At 36.2% G+C, this 22,022-nt stretch overlaps 1 protein-coding gene and 1 long non-coding RNA gene across 6 annotated transcripts in view; one reads left to right on the top strand and one right to left on the bottom strand.

Annotated features, from left to right (window-relative positions):
• The window catches only part of LOC136348990 (beta-1,4-glucuronyltransferase 1-like), a 68,429-nt gene that overhangs the window by 21,254 nt on the left and 25,153 nt on the right, over nt 1–22,022 (bottom strand). For 2 of the 5 annotated variants that reach the window (XM_066300216.1, XM_066300218.1), the window contains exons 2-4: nt 5,964–6,136; nt 646–853; nt 131–597 (exon numbers count right to left, since the gene is read on the bottom strand). In XM_066300216.1, coding sequence (XP_066156313.1) covers nt 131–597; nt 646–820 — 642 coding nt within the window. In that variant the 5' untranslated portion in view covers nt 821–853; nt 5,964–6,136. Of the gene's footprint in view, nt 1–130; nt 598–645; nt 864–5,963; nt 6,137–9,011; nt 9,245–22,022 lie in introns of those variants that run through there. The other 3 variants (XM_066300215.1, XM_066300217.1, XM_066300220.1) reach the window with 3 other exon arrangements.
• Nucleotides 1–22,022, top strand: part of LOC136348999 (uncharacterized) — a 57,253-nt gene that overhangs the window by 17,996 nt on the left and 17,235 nt on the right. The window lies entirely within an intron of this gene.

Raw genomic sequence — 22,022 nt, forward strand, 5'->3', positions numbered from 1 at the left:
TTCTTTCTAACATGTATTTCTAATGAGAAGAACAGAATATACTGCTAAGGCATGTCGTCAAAATGATGCTGTTCAACAAAACACTTTGACGTCATTCCAATATGACAATATGAATGTAATTATTACTCACCTCTTTGGGAACATGTTTCGTGCTGAAATAAATATGAAAAGTAACCAATTCGCGCACTAAACCACCGGTACAATCCCTTAGGTGAGCCACTGATTCGACAGTGCTGGCGAAATCGGTCCCTGGAGCATGAAGGGCGATACTAATAGGAGCTCTCCACTTCTCCAGTAATGGCACTAGATTGTCCAAGAAAGAATAGTCGGCGTGCGTAGTGTACGTAATGGTCTCTTCACACTTAAACGTCCTTTCGGCACGTACATAATTGTATAACACCCAGTAATCGCCACGTTGCTGGGTCTTTGGCACGATTGGTTTATCCAGACACTGCGTGATTTCCTTTACCTTCTCAAACACGGTTTTCTCTGGCTTGGGGGAAGAAGTGGAAGGCTGGATGACCCTCTCTTCCTCCACTGGATCGGCTGGTGGGGGCGGTTGCTTGCTGGTATTGGTCGTGACCTGGATTGCTGGACCTGGAACGCACTTCAAAGCAACGATAAAATAGAAACTTGAAAGCTTACCATCTTGCACCAATGGGGCCGTCTCGATATTGTTATCCAAGGATGCCAGACTTCTTCCAGATTGCTGCAATTCTCGAATGACGGGACCGCCGCTGTAGATCACGTGAACGGCCAGATATATCACACAGAGAACGATCAAAATCTTGATAATGAAGGTTTTCCTGTTGTTGTACATTTTGCAGGATTCTTACAGTCGTTGCTGAGCTTTCTGAAATAAACTTTTTTAGTTATTTCAAGGTATAATCTATCCGTTGCTATAGAATAACGAATCGCTCATGTACTAAAGTATTATATGTTTAATTTTCAATTCAATTGATAAGATTGTATTTATTGATTAAAGAGTTCTAAAAAAAGCTTGTAAAATTGACAAATCCATTACGGCAGTTAAAAAAATCTCTTTAAATAAATAAGTAGAATAATGGCTGTTCTTAAGTAGATAAACATGTAAATCTTTTCATTTCGTCAGCTCTTTATATGTAATTACTCGTTGATCGTCTTGTGGATAAGATGCTAGTTTACCCTTCAATTTTTTTATGCCTCAGATCTATGCCGATTAGCGCTACAAAGACAATGTTGAAACAAGTACTTTTTAATTTAAGCTTTAAATGTTTAACGTTTACACACAAAGTAGGTCCTATGAACATGAAGTAAGTAATAAAATTACAAAACAGAAGGGATCAATGTGGTTTCAAATTTACACATTGAACGTATATTAAGGATCAATTTTATAGGACTTAAAATTTTCTACGGTGAAAGAAAAAACACTTAGGCCAATGAACTTTGGGATAGAGTTAAGGTCGTATTGCAAATTTGCTAGAAAAAAGAGTTTTTTAAAAGTACTTTGTGGCATTACCGATTTTTTCTATTCGAGGTTTCCAAGTGCAAAGTTTTGTGTAAAGTATTTAAACATTGGTAAGGTGAGAAGAGGAACACTTCTAACAATTGAATTTAGGTTGAAATATAGGTCCTGTGAAGTAAACTTTGCAGAATAATATTTAATATTTTAACAATGTTCCACTGCTTCCAGAAAAACGCATTTTTTTATTCACGATGAGGAAAACCACACCCAGCCAATAGAATTAGTAATGAAATTTAAAAAATATTCCCCTTTTTAACAATATTCCATTAGCAGCATAAGTTTTTTTTTTAGTTTGGTTAATTAGGGGTTTGGGATAAATGTTTTCATAAATATAAAGTATTTAAATATTTCGAAAATTGAAAAAATAGTACGTACGCCAGTGAAGTTAAATGAGACATGTAAATCTTCTGTAAAAGTACATAAAACAAATCAGCCATTTAGTGATTATCCAGTCCGCACAAGTCTTAACCAATTCAGGATGGTAACTTCAAAGCTTTTTAAATTAAGGAAAATTCCATCTACGCCTATGGAGGCACTTCGCAGGTATCCCGTTAACGCAGGACGCTGGCTGTATCTCTAACACTATTGGAGACGGAACTTCGAAATTAAAAATGTTATTACAAAAATGACCAAAATAAAATGTTGGAAATACTTTTTAATTCCCAACTCCACAGCTCGGTGGCGTATCTCATAAAATGAACGAAAATATGTCAAATAACTGAAGAAAATGCAATGAAAAGGTGTACTGAGAATGTCACAGCTTTATTCGTGGAAAATTCCTACATAATTTTTGTATATTAATTTTTTTATCTACAGTGGCTACCAAAAGTTTTTTTAATTTTTTAATTTTGAATTTTTTCAAAATTTTTCAGGGCAATTTTTTTTTTAGAATATTGATGAGCATAAATTCACGTTCTTAAATACCAGTAAGAAAAAAATTGTTTATGGTTCCGAAGAATGTTGGTATTGAATATTTGCAGTTTGTCGACGGACAAAAGTTTGGAAACTGCATTCAAAAACAGAGTATTATTCGATTATATTGGGTTAATATCGCAAATTATTTTCGATCAGTTTAGCAATATGCCTAAGACTAAATGTTTTTGGAGTGATTTGAAAAACAATACAGTGGAGTCATATTTAAGTGGTCAGCGATTAATCGACACTTCAAGAAATTTACAAGTACCAAAAGGCAGTGTTTCCAAGATTTTGAAGAGGTACCGCAATGATAATACCACTGCTAATAGGAGTAGAAGTGGAAGGCCTAAAAAGCTAACAGCAAAAAGTTATCAAGTGGAAATCCTAGATTGACCGCTGTTGATATTAATGAAGAATTATCCACAAAATATAACATCGTAGTGTCAGTAACGACTGTAAAAAGAACACTAAATAATCTGGGATTATTTGGATGAAGACCTGCAAAGAAACCACTTATCTCCGACAAAAATCGCAAAGCCCGTTTGCAGTTTGCAAAAGACCATTTAGATTGGACAGTCGCAAAATGGGGTACTGTCTCGTTCAGTAATGAAAGTAAATTCCAACTCTTCGGAAGTGATGGAATACAGTACGTTCGACGACCAGCAAGGAAGAGATTTGAAAAGAAATATCAAATACCTACCGTTAAACATGGTGGCGGTAATGTCCTAGTTTGGGGTTGCTTCTCTTCATCTGGTGTGGGCCCTCTAGTGGCTATTGACACCATTATGGACCGGTTTAAGTATAAAGAAATATTGGAAAATCATATGCTTCCATTTGCAGAATGGGAAATGCCCCTACAATGGATCTTTCAACGCGACAATGATCCAAAACATGCTTCGCGTTTGGTGAAAAATTGGTTAGAAGAAAAATTTGTGCATGTTTTAAAATGGCCTTCTCAATCACCTGACCTTAACCCAATTGACCACCTTCGGCATGAATTGGGGAAGAGAATTCGTCATTCTGACATATTTAATAGTGCGGAATTATTTGCAATTCTTCAAAGGGAATGGAAGGCAATTCCTGTAAGTGTTTGTCAAAAGCTTGTGGAATCAATGCATGAACGATGCTTAGCTGTGATTAAAGCCGAGGGATATGCCACAAAATATTGATATTTTTTAAATGATTACTTGGTATTTTAGTTTTTAGAAAATGGTTTCCAAACTTTTGGTCGCTACTGTATATATTTCAAATTTTCTGTACAGGTCACTGCGAATATTCTCAGATAAAAACTTCAATATCTCGGGAACGAATCACTGGATGCAAAGAAGTAGTGCCTCGTTAAAAACAGCTCTTTTTCCTTTATCCAAGGATTTGTGGGACAATCTATTTTAGTTAATGAAAGTACCCTTACAGGGCGCTTTATTATGAAGTATGGAATTTTTGCAAACTTCTTGTAACTATCAAACGGGATAATATATATTTAGTATTTTAGTTAGCAAGATAGTAAAGTATTACTTGTATCCCAAGAAATTTAACTCAATATCTCTATTTGTCTGGAAAATATGCCAGTTTTTATCCGGAATCTATAGTATTTAGCCTTGGCGGCGCTCAGGATCTGCTGACGTCTTTCGGCACTCAAACAATGTTTTCGTTAACTTTAAAGATTATTTGAGTGCTGAAAGTCGTCAGCAGATCGTGAGGGTCATAAAGGCTAAATACCGTGAATTCCGGTTAAACACCGGCTTATACTCTAATTAAATAGAGATATCGAGTTGAAATTTTCAAGATATGAGTAAAAATTTACGCTCTTGCTTACTAAAATACCAAACGCACATAATTTAATTTGATATTTGCAAACATGTTGAAAAAATTCTAAACTACAAAAAGGCGCCCTCTAAGGGTACTTTCATTAACTAAAACGAATTGTCTGACACATCTTCGGATAGAGCAAAAAATCATGTTTTAACGAGTTACCACTTCTTTATATCCTATGATCTGTCCCAAAGATATTTTAACTTATGTCTGCCAACATTGGCAGCGCCCTCTAAAGATAACTTGCAAATATACAGGGTCGGCCACGAGTAACGCCTCGGAATTTCATGACAAAGCCAAGAGATTTTTTAACTGTTTCTTTTTTGAGATGTATACAGACTAGCTAGAGCTACATTTTAAAATTATTTTCTAAGTATACAGAGTGTCCCACACACATGTAATTGATCAAAGTTGCATTTTTTTAAATGGGATCCCCTGTATATTACATAATTTTTGAACTCAACCATTAAAATAAAATTAAGTTGTATTAAGGTTTATGGTATCCAACTCCAGCAGTTTTTGAAATAATTCAGTTTTTGTCGAGATGCAAGATAATTTTCAACACCCAATCTCTCATCCCATATTAAGTTTTCAAAACAAAATTTTAATAAGAAGCCATCAAGGAACCAAATTTTGTACTGTAAGTTTCAAAAAGTCGGCGAATTGTACAGGGTGTTCTAAAAATAGCGCCAAATTCGTTCAACTTTTAACTGTTAATAACTTTTTTAATTTAAATGGGACACCCGGTATGTTGTGCTACTGTTAGATGCCAAATTTACTTATCTATCGAATATCAGTAGGGTTCCCTATACCTAGCTCTACTCATTTTCGCAAAAAACATACATTTTTATAAAAATGTCTAAATCCCCAATTTTAACATTATGCCATATGAAATTGTTAAGATTTTCATGCAATTTAATTATTTACTTGCGTATATTTGTATATTACAATTTTAACAATATTAACGAAAAGCAGAAAACTAAGTATAATTAAAAAAATTTATATCAGGTGTTCTACGTGATGACCATTTTCTTCTATGCATATTTGGATTCTTTCTTCAAAAGATTTCAAAAAGAAACAAATTCATATAGAAAAATTATTCAGGACCTTTTCACGAATAAAATAGTGACATTTTCAGTACCCGTTTTAATCCCTATATGAAATACACCACCTAGTGTTGAAGTTAAGAGTGAAAAAAATATTTTTTACATTTTATCTTGGTCAATTTTGTTATAACATTTTTTATTTGAAAGCTTCATATCTAATAGTTTTAGAGATACAGCCAGCGTCCTCTGTCAATGGGACACCCGGTACAGCATCTATAGAAATATTCAGAAAAAAATACACAGCTTTGTATTATACCAAATTTTAAATTTTGAGTTGTTTACTTAATAATGTTTAATTAAAAATTAATTAAAAAAAAACATATACAGGAATGAAATTAGGTGAATCATATACTCATATAGAGTATTGTGTATATTAAAGTACATGGAAAAATGTTCGGCTTTCCACTGACTACTACTTTTTCGATGACGCAACCAAAATTTTTATTCTGGATTGTGAAGGACAAAGTTTGTTATTTCTAGACAGAATCACTTCAATGCCATGTTCCCGTAACATTTCTGAAGTAACAGCAACACTCCCAATACAAAATCAAGAGAACTTGGAGGTGAAACTGGGTTTCACCGCACTAGTGAATAACGAACCGAAGAACAACCGTGAATAACCTCACCTAAAAATTACTCCTTGATCATTTTTCGCCCAATTCAGTGACGAAAGCTCTTCTTTTTACGTCCAGGTGGTCTAACATTTAGATAACGGTGGGTTTTTTGCTGGCCCATTGGTCACAAGTCATGAAAAGCGTTGACGTGCGTTCTGGTCGAGTTCATCTTCTGCGAAAGAGGCCTGAAACAAGAAAGAGAACAGTTCAGCAGACCTTGAAATGCGCTCGGAAATGTGTTTTTGTCCTTATCGTGATTGCGGATTCCACGAAAATTTTAATTGCTACAAAACCAGCAAGGAGAGCTCAAAAGTGCCTCAAAAGTGTCAACGTACGAACCACCACATTACATAACTATATTTCCATTCTTTTCTGCATCATTTGCGGATAGATGCGTACGTGAAAAAGAACGAATATCGGCGAACATTAATAATGCACCAGCAGTATCAAAAATTAAGAAGGCTGAAAGCTGAGCTTTTAGCAAAAGTGCCAGAGGTTTACATAACACATTATCATACGGATTTTGTCTTTGACGTTAATGGAGATTTTGACCGAGTGACATAGTATATTGAAGACAATTGAAATGTTGCAAAGCCAGGGGCGTGACTACCGGTTTTGTCAGGAGGATTCAAAGGGTCTGGATTAGAGTATCTAAGTTGTCATCCTTGGCTTCTGCGCTGTGCTACAGCGTTGATACCAAAACAAATTTTACATAGCCTCAAACAATTTAATTTAATCATTCAGTAGAACAATCTGCAAAAATCCCTGCTCAGCCCGAATTGCATTCGCTTGACTAAAACAACTCTTTTTCTCTTTTTAGTGAATGAAATTCCGCAACGGTCTTATTTTTCGTCTTTATCCTACCTCATGTAACAAACAAAGATGGCTAGATCTGATTAGGGAGCAGTTCGTCTTGCTCAATAGTTGAGCGGTGACAACTGTAAATTTTTACAGGCCTAGTAACTTCTTTATATTCAGGAGGGTTTTTTTCAACGGGATACAATTATCACCATATGTTTTATCACACATATTATATGCTGCAGTCTCTATTTCGCCACTGCAGCTAAAGAGAAGCTTTCACCCGACTAAAGTGTTTTTAATTAGAAAAGAAACCCGAAAGCAAATTAAACAAAATATCTGAGAATTTCGTCGGATTATAATTGAGGGAAGTTTTTATGATTAAACATTTACTGCAGGACTTCCAGCAAAGGCAAACCCTCCAAGGCTGAAACTTCTAGTTAAAAATTTCGTACTACGTGGATGTAGTTATAGACGTTATTTGTTAATGCAGTCCTTGAGCGCATCTTGCACAAGATACGTTTATAATATATTTAAGTGCGCAATCAAGTATTACTCACGTATACACTCAATGAAATAAACAAATTATAATAACAGAAAAATAAATGACGTTTATGTACACGAATTTCAATAGTCATCGATTGTCTCTCCAACCTCAGCCGATTGCTCAGTAGATTAGTTCCTAATGTATGTAACAAATTGCGGCTAAAAAGTGTAATAAAACAGAAGATTAACATTGCAATTAAGCGGTAATTTCAAGGAAAGTCGTAAATAGCGAAATTGCATGAGAAAGGTTAATGAGCAGATGTAATGCCTTGCTTTGAGGATATTTTGATTGCCTATTTAACTCCTTATTACAGTCTTTATATTTCTCAAATCCAAACAAAAATGATGCGGTTTATATTTGCTTTCAGTTTTTCGATGATTTAAGGGGAAATTCTTCTATTTCAGGGATTTCTGGAAATTTGAGAATCTTATTACTCATGTGAAAAAGTTTCGTCCCAACAGAAATTTGTTTCGAATTTGGACCTGTATACAAATTGTGACACTGTCATTCGTAGAATTTGAACGAACATAGTTTGAACTCTAAAGAAAACCTCAAACTTTCGAACGATATACATAAAATCCGTTTGTTTAATGCAGATGGGAATTTTTCGAATTTTATTGTCTTCGTCAGCCCTACTATTCCTCAGGTTCGAACAAAAGTTTCTCAATTAATGAATAAAACTTAAGATTTTTTCGATGACGAACGTAAAATTAATCATTTTAATACGTTCGCGACAATGTGGATCACTAGTGGCTATTTTACATAAATTTAAAAAGAAAAAAAAATTGGAACGCAGTGACGATATTGTGGAGTGCTTGTGAGCGCACATATCATCATGGACAATGTATTATTGCTTCTCTTTGGAAGTCATACGCGAAGAATATATTGAGGTAGTTGGTGCATGACGACAGTAATGAAAAATTCGTGAAACTTAAAAAAGACTTTTACCTCGTAGTCGTATAAAAATGAAAATAATTACGAACGGAACATTTCAAAAATGCCGCTTCGGTGCTTCTACACACCGTTGTTGTGAATATTCTAAATGCAAATTAACACAGGTTACGAATTTTGAGGATCTTGTTACTCACTTCAACAAATCCCGCTCGAAATATGAACCTATTTTGATTCGGCCCTGAAAATTTGAGCCAAAATTACTTAAATTATGGAGAAAACCTTCAAATTATATACGTAAAATTTATGCGTTTAGTGCAAGTACGGATTTTTCTTGTTGCCCACCATAACGAAATTTAATTATCAAAGTATAACATGAAATCTGCTTTATTACGACCCTGCTGCTTCTTAAATGTGAACAAAAATGATCAGGTTTATAGCGAAACTTGAAATTTTTCATTGATTAATGTGAAATTCGTCTTTTCAACGCAGGTTGGGAATTTTGAAAACCTGCTTGTTCTCTTGGAGAAATCTATATACAGGGAATCAACTTTAAATGGGGCCCCGTTACGGCCCTGTAAGTCCAGAAAACCATACTAAAATTACTCAAATTATCTAAAATACACCTCAGGAACTAGGAGTGTTCCAGTGTCCTTTCAAAACATATTTCACTGACAAACCTAGTTGCCCTTTAGCATACAAACAAACCATTAAAATCGACCCAATATCAGCACCCTTACGGGCCAAGTTTACCCAATATTCGGCTTTACGTCAATTAAAAACCAAATTCTTCAGACGTAACAAAAAAAATTCACAATACGTACTCACGTACCAAGAATCGCTGTCACACGGTAAACCACCGTTATCACCAATACCGGGTAAAAGAAATCTTCACGGAATGCCACTAAATTTCCATTTTCATGCTACAGGGAAAAGCATAAACACACAGGCGTCACCTGGCAACCGAATTTCGTTCGTCCCGACCGTCGGAACCGTCTGCAACGTACTACCACGGACTACCAGCACCAGGCTACCAGCGGGGGTCTGGGGCCTGTTATTCTTCGACTTATGGTCGCCTTTCAAATCACGCGAACTCGAAGATTCAACCTCAGACCATTCAAGATGTGCGCAGATGGGCTCCAAAAACAACCAGCATGAATGCAAAAGCTGGGTCATTACCTAATGATTATTAAGGAATTTATGTATTTCCGCGTCTTCTGGTCCACCATTGTGTATCCACCGTGACACAGTGGTGATGTCACTGCGGTCCGAAGAAGAATCGAAGAACAGGTTATTTGCGGCGTTTTTCTTGATGAAAATGAACAAAGAAACGACCGCAGGTCGATCTAACAGTTACCATAAGACTACAGTCAAATTCATTGAATTCGGCACGAAAGTGAAGAGACCCACTTTGTTCCTCAACCATTTGTAAGGGCGATCGCTTTTCCACATGTATCTTTGTATGCCGTGACAGTTACCCCTTGATTATACAGCTGTCCGCTGATTCAAACATTCAACTTAAACCGAAATAGCATGAACATATAAACGCTCCGTCATAAAATTTTCCGAAACTCTCTCTTTATTTATTTCTCTCTCTCTCTCTCTCTCTCTCGCCTCTCGAATGGAGCCAAAGGACAAAAAAATTAAATAGTAATTTTGTTTGTCAAAATACGAAATTACACCCACTGTGCTACACTTATTCATCATGCAACGTCACTTATTCCTCGATCGAGTAACCATCCTTCTCTACCACGTGCGGGTCGATAAAGACAAAAAATCCGAGCCCGGATCAGTGGATAATCCCCATGTGAGGCGTTACCAAATGAGGAGTTATTTTAATTGAGCGATTGTAGTTTGGACTGGGATGGTTTTCGCATAAAATACATTTTAGATTATCTATTTTAATTCGGGCATTTCCAGTAATTAATTTAATTCACCGGAATAATATTTCGTTGATATTTCATCGAACCCGACAGGCAGATACAAATTATAATAGTTTAATGTCTCTCACATATCTTTACTTGCGGTTTCTTGGGAAAAGTCGTAAACGATCTTTAGATAGCATACTAAGCACTCGTAAGACGCGCCTAAAAGGTGTAAATTTCTATACCTTCGCAGTTGAACGAACATTGCCATAAAATGTTTACTTTTCCAATCGAGGAAATGTCGCATACATGTCCGATGATTGGCAGAACCATGTTAATTACGCCTGTACCGTATGCGGCACTTTTCGTATTAATAACCAGCCAATTACCGTATTGTGCTAACTGTGCGGGAAAGAACTTTGACTTCGAAGTTTCCTACTTAATGACTAACAGGCGTATGTGTCTAAATCGGGATTTCCTCCGGCATTTTAATGATATTATTGACACGTTCTCGAATCATTCGTTCTTCGAATGCTTAACTGCCACTGGAAGGTCGTTGGTATCATCGTTGCATTGCCATTACCACAATTACCGCAAAAGAAGGCACAGCAAATAACTACTGGTATATCGGAGAACGTAGCGGACTCAAAACTGACCAAAACAGTCGAATAAATCAGTCGGACAAACAAAAGATCCCTAACAACATTCGGATTGTTTAATTGGACATATAAGCCATTTAGTGCGGCCTTCGTGGGGTATAAGTTTGGCTTGTGTGCTCGAAACAATTGTGTGTTTAACCTTAACACGGTTCTTGTATATTAACCTTCGAGGAATTTGCGTTTTGAGTATACAAAACTGTGAGGCAATCAAATCCTGCTACCCATAAAACGGTCCTTCCTGGAAGAATGAATGGACCACTATTCAAATTAAAACAATTTTTTTCGGTTGATAATAGAGTATCAAGCAGATCTGTTTCAGGTTGCTGCAGATTGAAAAGTGGCTTTTTTATGCTAATCTCGTAGCAAATCATAAAAGCTACGCAAAAACGGCACAAGGGTATTAAAATAAAGTTTTTGTTTGTGCCGAGTGCCCTTGTCGATTCTCACAAGCATTTCCTTTTAGATTTCAAACTCGGCTAATCAGAAACCGCGCTTTGAAGGATGTTTATGGAAATGAGAATGCGCTCACTTCGATTCGGGGCAGTAGGGTTCGTTTTCGCGTTGGGCATACGCTTGTGGACGAAAACTTGGAAACTCCGGTAAACGATGATGGTGAATGGTAATTATTGTTCATTTAATAACTTAAAAGTATTGCCATTAAACATTTTTCAATTGGGTATTGCTTAGTTCCAAATGCGAAAATATGGTACGGGCGACAACAAGTTTGAATATTGCTAAGAAATACTAAACAATTAAAAAAAACTGCACTTTTCTCGCAGGACAAAGTTTGGGAACCCCACACAAAATTAACTAAATTACATATTTCTCTTAAATTGAATTTGTTTAATTTAATAACTTGTTGCATAACCCTTTGCCTGAATAACTGCATTGCACACCCAAAGTTTATCGAATCCACTCATTTTTCACAAAAGTTAACCGGGATGCGCTCACACTTCAGTATATTCCACAAATCCTCCCTATTCGATATGACATGATCATGAATTTTGCGTTCTAAGTGATCCCATGGATGCTCCATTGGATTCAAATCAAGCGACTGACTCGGCCACTTTCATTGGTACACTTCGTTTATCTCCGAAAATTCTTTAATGTGTTTAGAAGCATACTTAGCATCATTATCCTGTTGGAACCGCCATCTTAATGGCATGTTCTGTTCGGCGTAAGGAAGCATATAGGGTCATCCACGGTGAGTGTCCTATTAAAAGTTTACGAGGTTCTAATATAGCTAGAGATCTTAAATTTTGGATACTGATGCAATGGAATTCGATCTGTTGAATTAAAATATCGGTGTCGTTGCGACGTTGACAGATCTACGTGCAACTGACAACAACTTTGTTATTTTAAACGGCACACCCTGTATTTCATTACATTTTTGAATTTCCCGGAAGACTTAAACCCCGATTTATCGATCATATGCCATAGCTATGATGAACCGTTTTCGAAATAAATGATTTTTTTTTACTGATTTAACAACAAACAGCTCTAAATTGAAAAGCGCATATCTTGTCAGCTGTCGCAGCTAGAGAAATGAAATTTGAGCTACAGACTCTTATTAGTGATCTGTATCTTTTAATATTATACTTTTTTTGGATTCACATACAGGGCGTGGAAAAATGAGTGCGGTATCATAAGGATATAAATATGAGCATTAAATGAGAATCTTAAATGGAACACCCTATATTTTTGGATGGCATCTGAAAGATCAATAAATTCTCTATCGAAAAGTATTATACGTTCATATAATTGTTTTCAGTTGTTTTTGAGATATTGGCAAATATTAGAATCTTTGAGAGTAAAAGGCAACACTTATTAGTTGATTCGGTTAGGAGGAGGCTAAGGGTTAACAACGTAAAATAAACGAAATTGTAACATCCTTTATAATAAACTAGATCTACGTAATATAAATGAAATTAGAAATTTTGCTGAAAATGGCCACCGTTTGCTTTGAGAAATACTTGCATTGAATTCAGAACATGAATGTTTGTAGCTCTCTGAAGCTCATTTGAAGCAAGCAGATCAAATGCTTGTCTCACCCGTTCCCGTAACTGGTCAATATTTTGCACCTCGTTCCGGTATATTCTATTTTTAATGACACCCCATAAATAAACATCAACCGGTGTAAGATCTGGTGACCGGGGTGGCCAACTCCAAGTACCGAGACGCCGTACGGATATTTTTCATTGAACTTTCTACACGTTCTTGAAGTTAACCTATCACACTCACCGTGAATGTAAAATAAATTTGATATATCACTATTTGAATATTCAAAAACCATTTTTAAACTAAGAAATATCTAATCTAATGCTTAATGAATAATATGGAGAATATTGCAAAAAAACAATTGCTTATTTATAATGCTTCCATAGTAACCTATAGCCTCCTCCTAACCGAATCAACTAGTAAGTGGTGCCTCTTACTCTCAAAGATTCTAATATTTGCCGATATCTCAAAAACAACTGAAAACAATTATATTAGACATAATCCTTTTCGATAGAGAATTTATTGATCTTTCAGATGCCATCCAAAAATATAGGGTGTTCCATTTAAGATCCTCATTTAATGCTCACATTTATATCCTTCTGATATCGCACTAATTTTTCCACGCCTTGTATGTGAATCCAAAAAAAGTATAATATTAAAAGATACAGATCACTAATAAGAGTCTGTAGCTCAAATTTCATTTCTCTAGCTGCGACAGCTGACAAGATATGCGCTTTTCAATTTAGAGCTGTTTGTTGCCAAATCAGTCAAAAAATAATAATTTATTTCGAAAACGGTTCATCATAGCTATTGCATATGATAGATAAACCGGGGTTTAAATTTTCCGGAAAATTTGAAAATGTAATGAAATACAGGATGTGCCGTTTAAAATAACAAAGTTGTTGTCAGTTGCACGTAGATCCGTCAACGTCGCAACGATACCGATATTTTAATTCAACAGATCGAACTCCATTGCATCAGTATCCAAAATTTAAAATCTCTAGCTATATTAGAGCCCCGTGAACTTTTAATAGGACACTCACCGTGAATGACCCTGTATATTTTTGCGAAATATTCCCATAAGAAATGCGGTCCATTTTGTCCACAATTCTTACCAATGGCCAACACCAGAGCGAGGAAAATATCCCCAAACCATGTTTCCTCCACCATGCTTTACTATTGGCAACTGGTACTTTTTATCGAACGAATCTTCCGACAGGACGTTTTACATATCCTTTCCCATCATTAGCAAACAGATTAAATCTACTTTCATCGTTCCACAATACATAATTCCACTTTTGAATAGACCAGGAAATATACTCTTCAGTGAACGATAAACAATCCTTCCTATTTTCTTTCAATAAATGGTATTTTAACGGGTCTTCTTCCAAAAAATCCCACTTGCCTCAGTCTACGTTGGACAGATTTTATGGATACATTATGAATGTTAGACAGTATTAGGTCTTGGTGGGTGTCATTGGCAGTCTTACGCGGGTTTACTTGGGCGATTCTCTTAATAGCTCTAGCCGCGTGATCGTTAGTAGATCTTGGTCTTCCACTCTAGGGCGATCGACAGTTATTTCTGATGTTTTAGATTTAGAAATTTTTCCTTTCGGAAGCTGCACAATCTCCGAAATTTCTCTATAACTTCTTCCACTTTCTTTTAATTTTCCAATTCGCTCTCCAGTGGCAATTGGGACTTCTTTCGTTTCTGCCGTTTGTAAACGTTCAATCTCATTTTGACAAACCCAAGTACCAAAAGTATTTAAATATTACTGAGTTAAGTTGCGGTTTCCAAACTTTTATCTTGCGATGAAAACGCAGGTTGTTGAATTCCTTATTATTTTTAAAAAATAAACAATTTTGTTGTTGCCCGTATCATATTTTCTTGTTTATAACTAAGCAATACGTAATTGAAAAATGTTGACAAATACCTGAGGTTCAAACCGTCGTAAAACTATAGCGAACGCGCCGGCGTAGATCCTGTGGTTTAGATAAAAACGATTTAAAAAAGTGCTGTTTTAGAGATCTTTGAAACTTTTTCATTAGATTTGAAGCCCCTGATGCTGACTTAAGTCTACAACGTGTTGATATTTAAAGTTACAGAGGGTACTTCGAACGGTTGTTATTAGATTAAGCACCCTTATCTACATCATTAGTTTATCACTAAGCACTATTGACAACATTTGAATTTACAAAGAGTATTTCAAACAATCGTCAACACCCTACTGCATGCAGACAATGGTGCAGGTCGAGGAACTTTGACAGAAAGGAAGTGCAAAGTTTCCTCTTAGACGATTATGCTTCACCAGTTTACACTGTTCCACAAAAAGATGGCTCCACCTAAGTTTTTTGGTAATTTACGAAAGTGTTTAGACTTTCCTTAAGTTTCTCTTTAAAATCACATTTGTTGGCCAAAAATATTACTCTCAGCAAAAAATCATTCACATCCGCTCCCTTATATTGTAGTATAGCATACTAAACCGAAAATCGGCTTCCACCTAATGATAGCTCCATTTTGGTTTTTGGCGTTTATCAATGTGTATTTGTTTACGTTGATTTTTTGCCGCGTAAGATCATCGCTCTGGAAGATCGTGCTCAGTTTTGTTCAGTACTTGTTACAATGGGGCGTGGTCGAGCTTTAACTGAGGTAGAAAGAACAGAAATTTTAACTCATCATCGTCATGGACGTTCAAATCGTTGGATCGCTCGTGAAATGGGATCGTACTCGTCGAGTTATTAATTCTTTTTCAAAGGATTCAATCGTTTACAGTACGAAAAAATCGCCAGGGCGACCGAAAAAGCTGACTGCCCGTCAGACAAGACGCATCATTAATGCACCTTCAAACGCAACTGTGTCATGTAGTCCCATCAAAAAAGACCAGGACCTCAATGTCCAATTGAAGCGGTCAGGCGTACAATTCGCGAGTGTGGTTTTATTAAACATTCGAAAATGCTCAAAGCACCAGAGTTATCTGACGTTCACAAGATTCAACGTCTCGCATTTGCTCGTGCTAATGTTCGTACTGACTTTACAAATGTAAGTTTTCAATGTCAGCAGCAATGTCATGTAATCATTCACCACCTTCCATGTAGTTTATTTGGTCTGACGGGATAAAACGGAATCTGGATGGATATAACTCGTATTGGAAAGATTTGAGGAAAGAACCTCACGAAGAAACTTTGGTGGTGGCACATTGATGGTGTGGGCAGCGTTCAGCGTGCGTTTACCGTTTCCATCCACTAAGATGAATTCGGAAGGATATCAAGAACCGCTGGACGCCTGTCTTTTACCTTATCTCGAGGCAAATGATAGTATTCCATTCCAGTATCAACAAGACAATGCACCAATCCATGTCTCGCAATCGTCGGAAGCTTGGTTTAACGGAGTACAATTGCCGCTGATCGACTGGCCTCCTCGTTCGCCGGATTCGAACATAATGGAAAACGTTTGGGCGATACTCGTACACCGTGTTTACGCAAATAATCGAAAACATAGTACCATTCAGGAGCGTAAGAATTCGATTTTTCTTGAATGGAAAAATCTGGATAATAACCTTCTTGCTCGACTTGTAGAATCTATGGATAAACGTTTGTTTCAAATAATTCAGAAGAATGGCGGCGTCACTGATTACTGAAATGTCGTCAGTGCTATTATTTTCTTGGTAAGCTGCAAATAAATTGTTGGTTTTGAAGCGGAGCTATCATTAGGTGGAAGCCGATTTTCGGTCTAGTATACTATACTGCAGTATAAGGAAGCGGACGTGAATGATTTTTTGCAGAGAGTAATATTTTTGGCCAACAATCGTGATTTTAAAGAGAAACTTAAGGAAAGTCTAAACACTTTCGTAAATTACCAAAAAAACATACAGTGGTGGCCACTGAAATAGAGCCAGTTCAAAGAAATATATTGCTTGGGAAATAAAGTTTTAATATCACACCGAATTAGTATAATAATTGTATGTTGTAAATATATAATAAGGAAAGAAAACTTTAACAACAAACTTAATTTTTTTAAATTGCATAAACATAATATTTAACGAATAAAATGAGCAAATCAACACGAACAGTTGGTCATAAAAATAGAGCCAACCGAAGATTGAGGCGTAATTAATAATATTTTGCAGTTTCAAAATTATTAAATAATGCTTAAACTCTCTTTAAACTTTTAATAACTTTAAACTCTTTGTTACATAACCATTATATTTAATAACTCCGACGCGCCTTCTAGGCATAGAGCTTAGAGGCCTTTGACACACGTCTAGTGGTATTCCTTCTCATTCTGTCTTGATCATCTCCCAGAGTTCGTCCTTGTTTTTCGTTTTATGTTTGCCAACAGCATTCTTGAGGACGGTCCATGAGTTCTCAATAGGATTAAGGCCCGGCGATTGGGAGGGCCAAGGTAATAAATCCACATTATTATCATTTAAAAATGTTCTCGTTCTCCTAGACGTGTGCTTCGGGTCGTTGTCTTGTTGGTACTTCCGTATTAGCGGCATTGTCTCCTCTGCAAAAGGCAACATAATATCTCGAAGAATGTGGACATATTCATGTTGATCCATGATTTCTTTAATTCAATAAATTGTTCCTACACCATACCATGGAAAGGCTCCCCCCCAAAGTTTTATGTTACCACCTCCATATTTAACTGTTTTAATGGTGTGTCTTGGTAATGATTTCTGGTTGCGTGGTCTTCTCACATAGTGTCTCCTCAAATCATATCCCATTAGATTTATTTGTTATTGTTTCATCGCTCCATAAAATAAAGTGCCATTTTTTTGTTCTCTCCCCACCATCTCAATTCAAATGGTCTTGGGCGAGTTTTAAAAATCGCTTAATGTTCTTGGAGGATAACAAAGGACCTTTTCTGGCTTTTCTGTCGTGTAAATTATTTGCCTGAAGCCTTCTTCGAATAGTTCTTGTACTCGTTTCCAAATCTAGTTCAGTTTTAATACTGATAGACGTCTTCGGGGGATCTTTTTTGAAGACTCGAAGAATTTGTCTCTCTGTATGAGGACTTGTTTTGCTCTTTGCTCCACGATTTTCTCGATTTGGTGGTGTTCTTATAGGATTTTCAATTATTTTTTTTAAGCACCCGATAAGTCTTGCAATTTCTCTTAGCGATTTTCCCACTTTCCGCAATGTCAAGATCGCCACTCTTTCCTCTGCCGTGCAATAAACGCCACGGCCCATTTTTATCTGAGTTATTCTTCAGTACTTCACTAAGTGTTAAAAAGGAAATCGCGGTGATAACTTAAAGGAAACGACAAGTTCAAACTTGAAGGAGCACTGGTATTATGTATTTTATTTTTCACGTCTCTATTTTAGCGACCAGACAAATTGAAACCAAACAAGACCAAACAAGTTTAAATTTTTATCGTGTTCACTTGCAATTTTCATTTCGGTGCGAATTTGAAATAATTTCTATTGGACATTCATAGGAATCATATAGGGGTTCATCAAAACGTTTCTAGAAAGTTGTAGCGTTGAATTCTACCAAAAGTATCAGCTGGCTCTATTTCAATGGCCACCACTGCAGGTGAAGCTATCTTTTTGTGGAACAGTATCCCGCTGATTTATTTCTTTGGACAAGTAGAAAATACAGTCAGTCATAAAAGTATGCGTACACACACTAAATTTCCCAAAAAACAAAGAAATACTAATGTAAAAAAAAAGAAAAACAGCTACATATGAGATGCCCTAAATGTATTTATTTTCAATAATTAGAATAAAAATTAAAAAATCAATGCGACAAAAAATAAATTAAAATGTACTTTTAAGTGATCACGAAAGTATTCGTACAGCGCGTCCCATTGGTTTTTTTTTTAGGGTTTTACAAAAAAATTAGCGATAACAATTTTTTCCTATTGTTGTTTATAGTGGTTTCTACGATATCAAAATCGTTGAATACACATTTGAAGCATTTAGTAAAAATGGGGCGTAAAGGACAAGAGTGTTCTCAAGAAATTCGAAATTTAATTATTAAACTCCATAAAGAAAGAAAATCCTATTCCGAAATTAGTAAGATCGTTAATAGAAGTCGATCTACAATACAGCATATTGTGAAGAACTACAAAGAATCGGGAAATGTGTATAAAAAGCCAAGATCTGGAAGAAAAAGAGTTTTAAATTTACGTGAAGAGCGTTTTCTTATTCAAAAAATCAGAAAAAACCCGAAGACAAGTGCTCCAATTTTGGCTAGTGAACTATCAAATATGAGTGGTAAAAATGTGCATCCAGAAAATGTCCGAAGGGTTCTACGATCAGCAGGATTTCACGGAAGAATGCCCAGAAAGAAACCGTTTATTTCTAACGCTAATCGGCAGAAACGACTCGCTTTCGGGAATAAATACAGGGTGAGTCGGGAGGATCGTGCCAAACTTCAGGAGCGTGTTGTACATGAAAAATAAATATAAAAAAACTCAAATGTTGTTATCCCATTTTCGTTTGTTTACAAGTTATAGCGTAAATAAAATTAAAACATAAAATTTTAAAAAATTATAAATTTCATTGGATTGATCGTGGTGGTCCTATTAGTTGGCCTCCAAGGTCTCCAGATCTGACACCACTAGACTATTGTTTGTGGGGTTGGTTTAAAACTGAAGTGTACAGAGTAAAAGTGGACACTCAAGATGCACTAATTCAATGCATTAGAAATGCTGCAGCTGCCATTGAAGAAAGACATGAAACCATCGGGAGCGCAACGAATGCTCTTCGTAGACGAAGCCGAAAATGTTTAGAAGTTAATGGCAATATTTTTGAACATTTACTATGATGATATCCAAACGTTAATTTATGGAATTTCTTATGAAATTTATAATTTTTTAAAATTTTATGTTTTAATTTTATTTACGTTATAACTTGTAAACAAACGAAAATCGAATAACAACATTTGAGTTTTTTTACATTTATTTTTCATGTAAAACACGCTCCTGAAGTTTGGCACGATCCTCCCGACTCACCCAGTGTAAAGACGAGGACGAAAGTTTTTGGAAAATGATTCTATATACCGACGAAAGCAAGTTTAACTTGTATGGATTAGATGGTAAAGGTAAAATTTAGCGTCAGAAAAACACACCATTGGAGGCCAAAAATCTATGTTCTACCATTAAGCACGGCGGTGGCAGCGTTATGGTTTGGGGAGGAATGTCAGCGGCTGGGGTTGGAAGTTTGGCATTTATTGAAGGCAAAATGGATCAGTATCGATATATGAACATTTTGCGTGATAATATACCATTATGTGTGGAAAAACTGGGACTTCAAAATTGGGTTTTACAACAGGACAATGATCCAAAACACACCGCTCACAACGTAAAGATGTGGTTAGCCTACAATGTGCCGAAACTTCTTGATCATCCGCCTCAGTCGCCTGATCTAAACCCCATTGAACATCTTTGGGATGAACTGGAAAGAAAAATTCGACATCCTGATGTTCGAAACAAAATTACAAGTCAAGAAACATTAAAAATAGTTTTGCAAGAACAATGGGACAAAATTACACCCGAAGTCACTGTAAATTTAGTGAATTCAATGCCTAGAAGGCTAAATGCTGTAATTTTAGCCGGAGGAGGAGCTACAAAATATTAGTTCATTACCCAAAACCCGAAAAACAACCAACGGGACGCGCTGTACGAATACTTTCGTGATCGCTTAAAAGTACATTTTAATTTATTTTTTGTCGCATTGATTTTTTAATTTTTATTCTAATTATTGAAAATAAATACATTTAGGGTATCTCATATGTAGCTCATTTTCTTTTTTTTTTTACATTAGTATTTCTTTGTTTTTTGGGAAATTTAGTGGGTGTACGAACACTTTTATGACTGACTGTATCTGACCTCGCACGGGATACATTCGGCCATTCCTGAAACATTGGCAATTGTCGGAACGCGGAACAATTTGAATCATTAAATAAATTAAAAAAATATTTCATCCGCGAATAAAAATGTTTAAAGCTCTAATTGGTCTCTTCCGCACACATAAACTTTAAAGCCTTTAATTTCGGTCCGCACCAGCCAGAGACCGCGCCTTCAGGGGATGTTTATAAAAATGAAAATACGCTCACCCGGATTAACCCAAACACGTAACTTGGTGCTTTAATTTACCTTTGATGAAGGAGTTGAGAATTTACGGTGTTCGATCGATGTTAATCCAGAGAACGTCGGTTGAAAGAAGAGTTCGTTCGAATTAGCTGACATGAAATAACTTGATTATTGGTAACCTAGACTTTCTTTAGATTACATTAATTCGACCTGCTCTTACTAAAAAAAAAAAAAAAACCATCTCGATTACAACACTTAAACGTTCCTCCGCAAACTTTATAATCTTCCGCAATTTCACACATTGTTCGCGTGAATCCTGCGAGCTATTCTTGGGCCGACGTCATCCGCAATGTATAATTTGATCAGCAGTAACTTCTAATTAGAAGATTACTGCTCAATTAGCCCTATGTGAAGTCTTCATCCTGCCCCTTTTTAACTCGCATCAAATCGAGGTACAAAATCAAAATGAAGACTTATAATTTATCTCTGGTTTTACATGTTGTTTTGTGTCTCGAAGCAAATTAACTAAGCTCTTGGTCGTGGCGTAAAAACGGCATTGACTATCCCTTAACCCTCCGTTAGGCGCGTCAGCTGATGAGACGTCCTTAGTCGCTATGGGTCTGAGAGACCCGTGTTAATAAATATCTTATTTTTTGTAATTGTAATGCGTTTAAAATACAATCCAATGATCAACGATAACTTCCGTATTTGTGATATACACAGTGCTTTAAAAAGCATAATTTACAACTATATTTAAACAAATTAAGAAAAATAAAAGACAGTATTCGACCATTCACCCACTTTTTGTCCTGACAAACAATATACAAACAACACACCTAAACGGCAGGAAAACCGCAAGTCTGTTTATGGACATCAACAAGGCTTTCGACAGTGTCTGGCACAACGGGCTTCTTTACAAACTGTACAAACTTCACACACCAAAATACCTACTAAACATTCTTAGAAACCTACTGGAGAACAGACGACTGGAAGTACGAATCGACAACACCCTTTCTTTTTCCTTCTCCCCGGAGCAAGGACTTCCCCAGGGTTCGCCACTTTCCCCTTTTCTATACAATGTGTACTGCCGTGACATATACAACCACAACTTGCAAGACAAACACGCAATAAACGAAACAGCTTACATATTATAATACGCCGACGACACGGCACTCATTGCACATGACAAAACAACAAAAAGAGCCGTGGAGAGACTACAGATTCTAATGGACAACACAATGACATAGTTCTACAAATGGAGACTGACACCT

The sequence above is a fragment of the Euwallacea fornicatus genome, chromosome 36 (assembly GCF_040115645.1).
Source record: "Euwallacea fornicatus isolate EFF26 chromosome 36, ASM4011564v1, whole genome shotgun sequence".
Classification (NCBI taxonomy): Eukaryota; Metazoa; Arthropoda; class Insecta; order Coleoptera; family Curculionidae; genus Euwallacea; species Euwallacea fornicatus.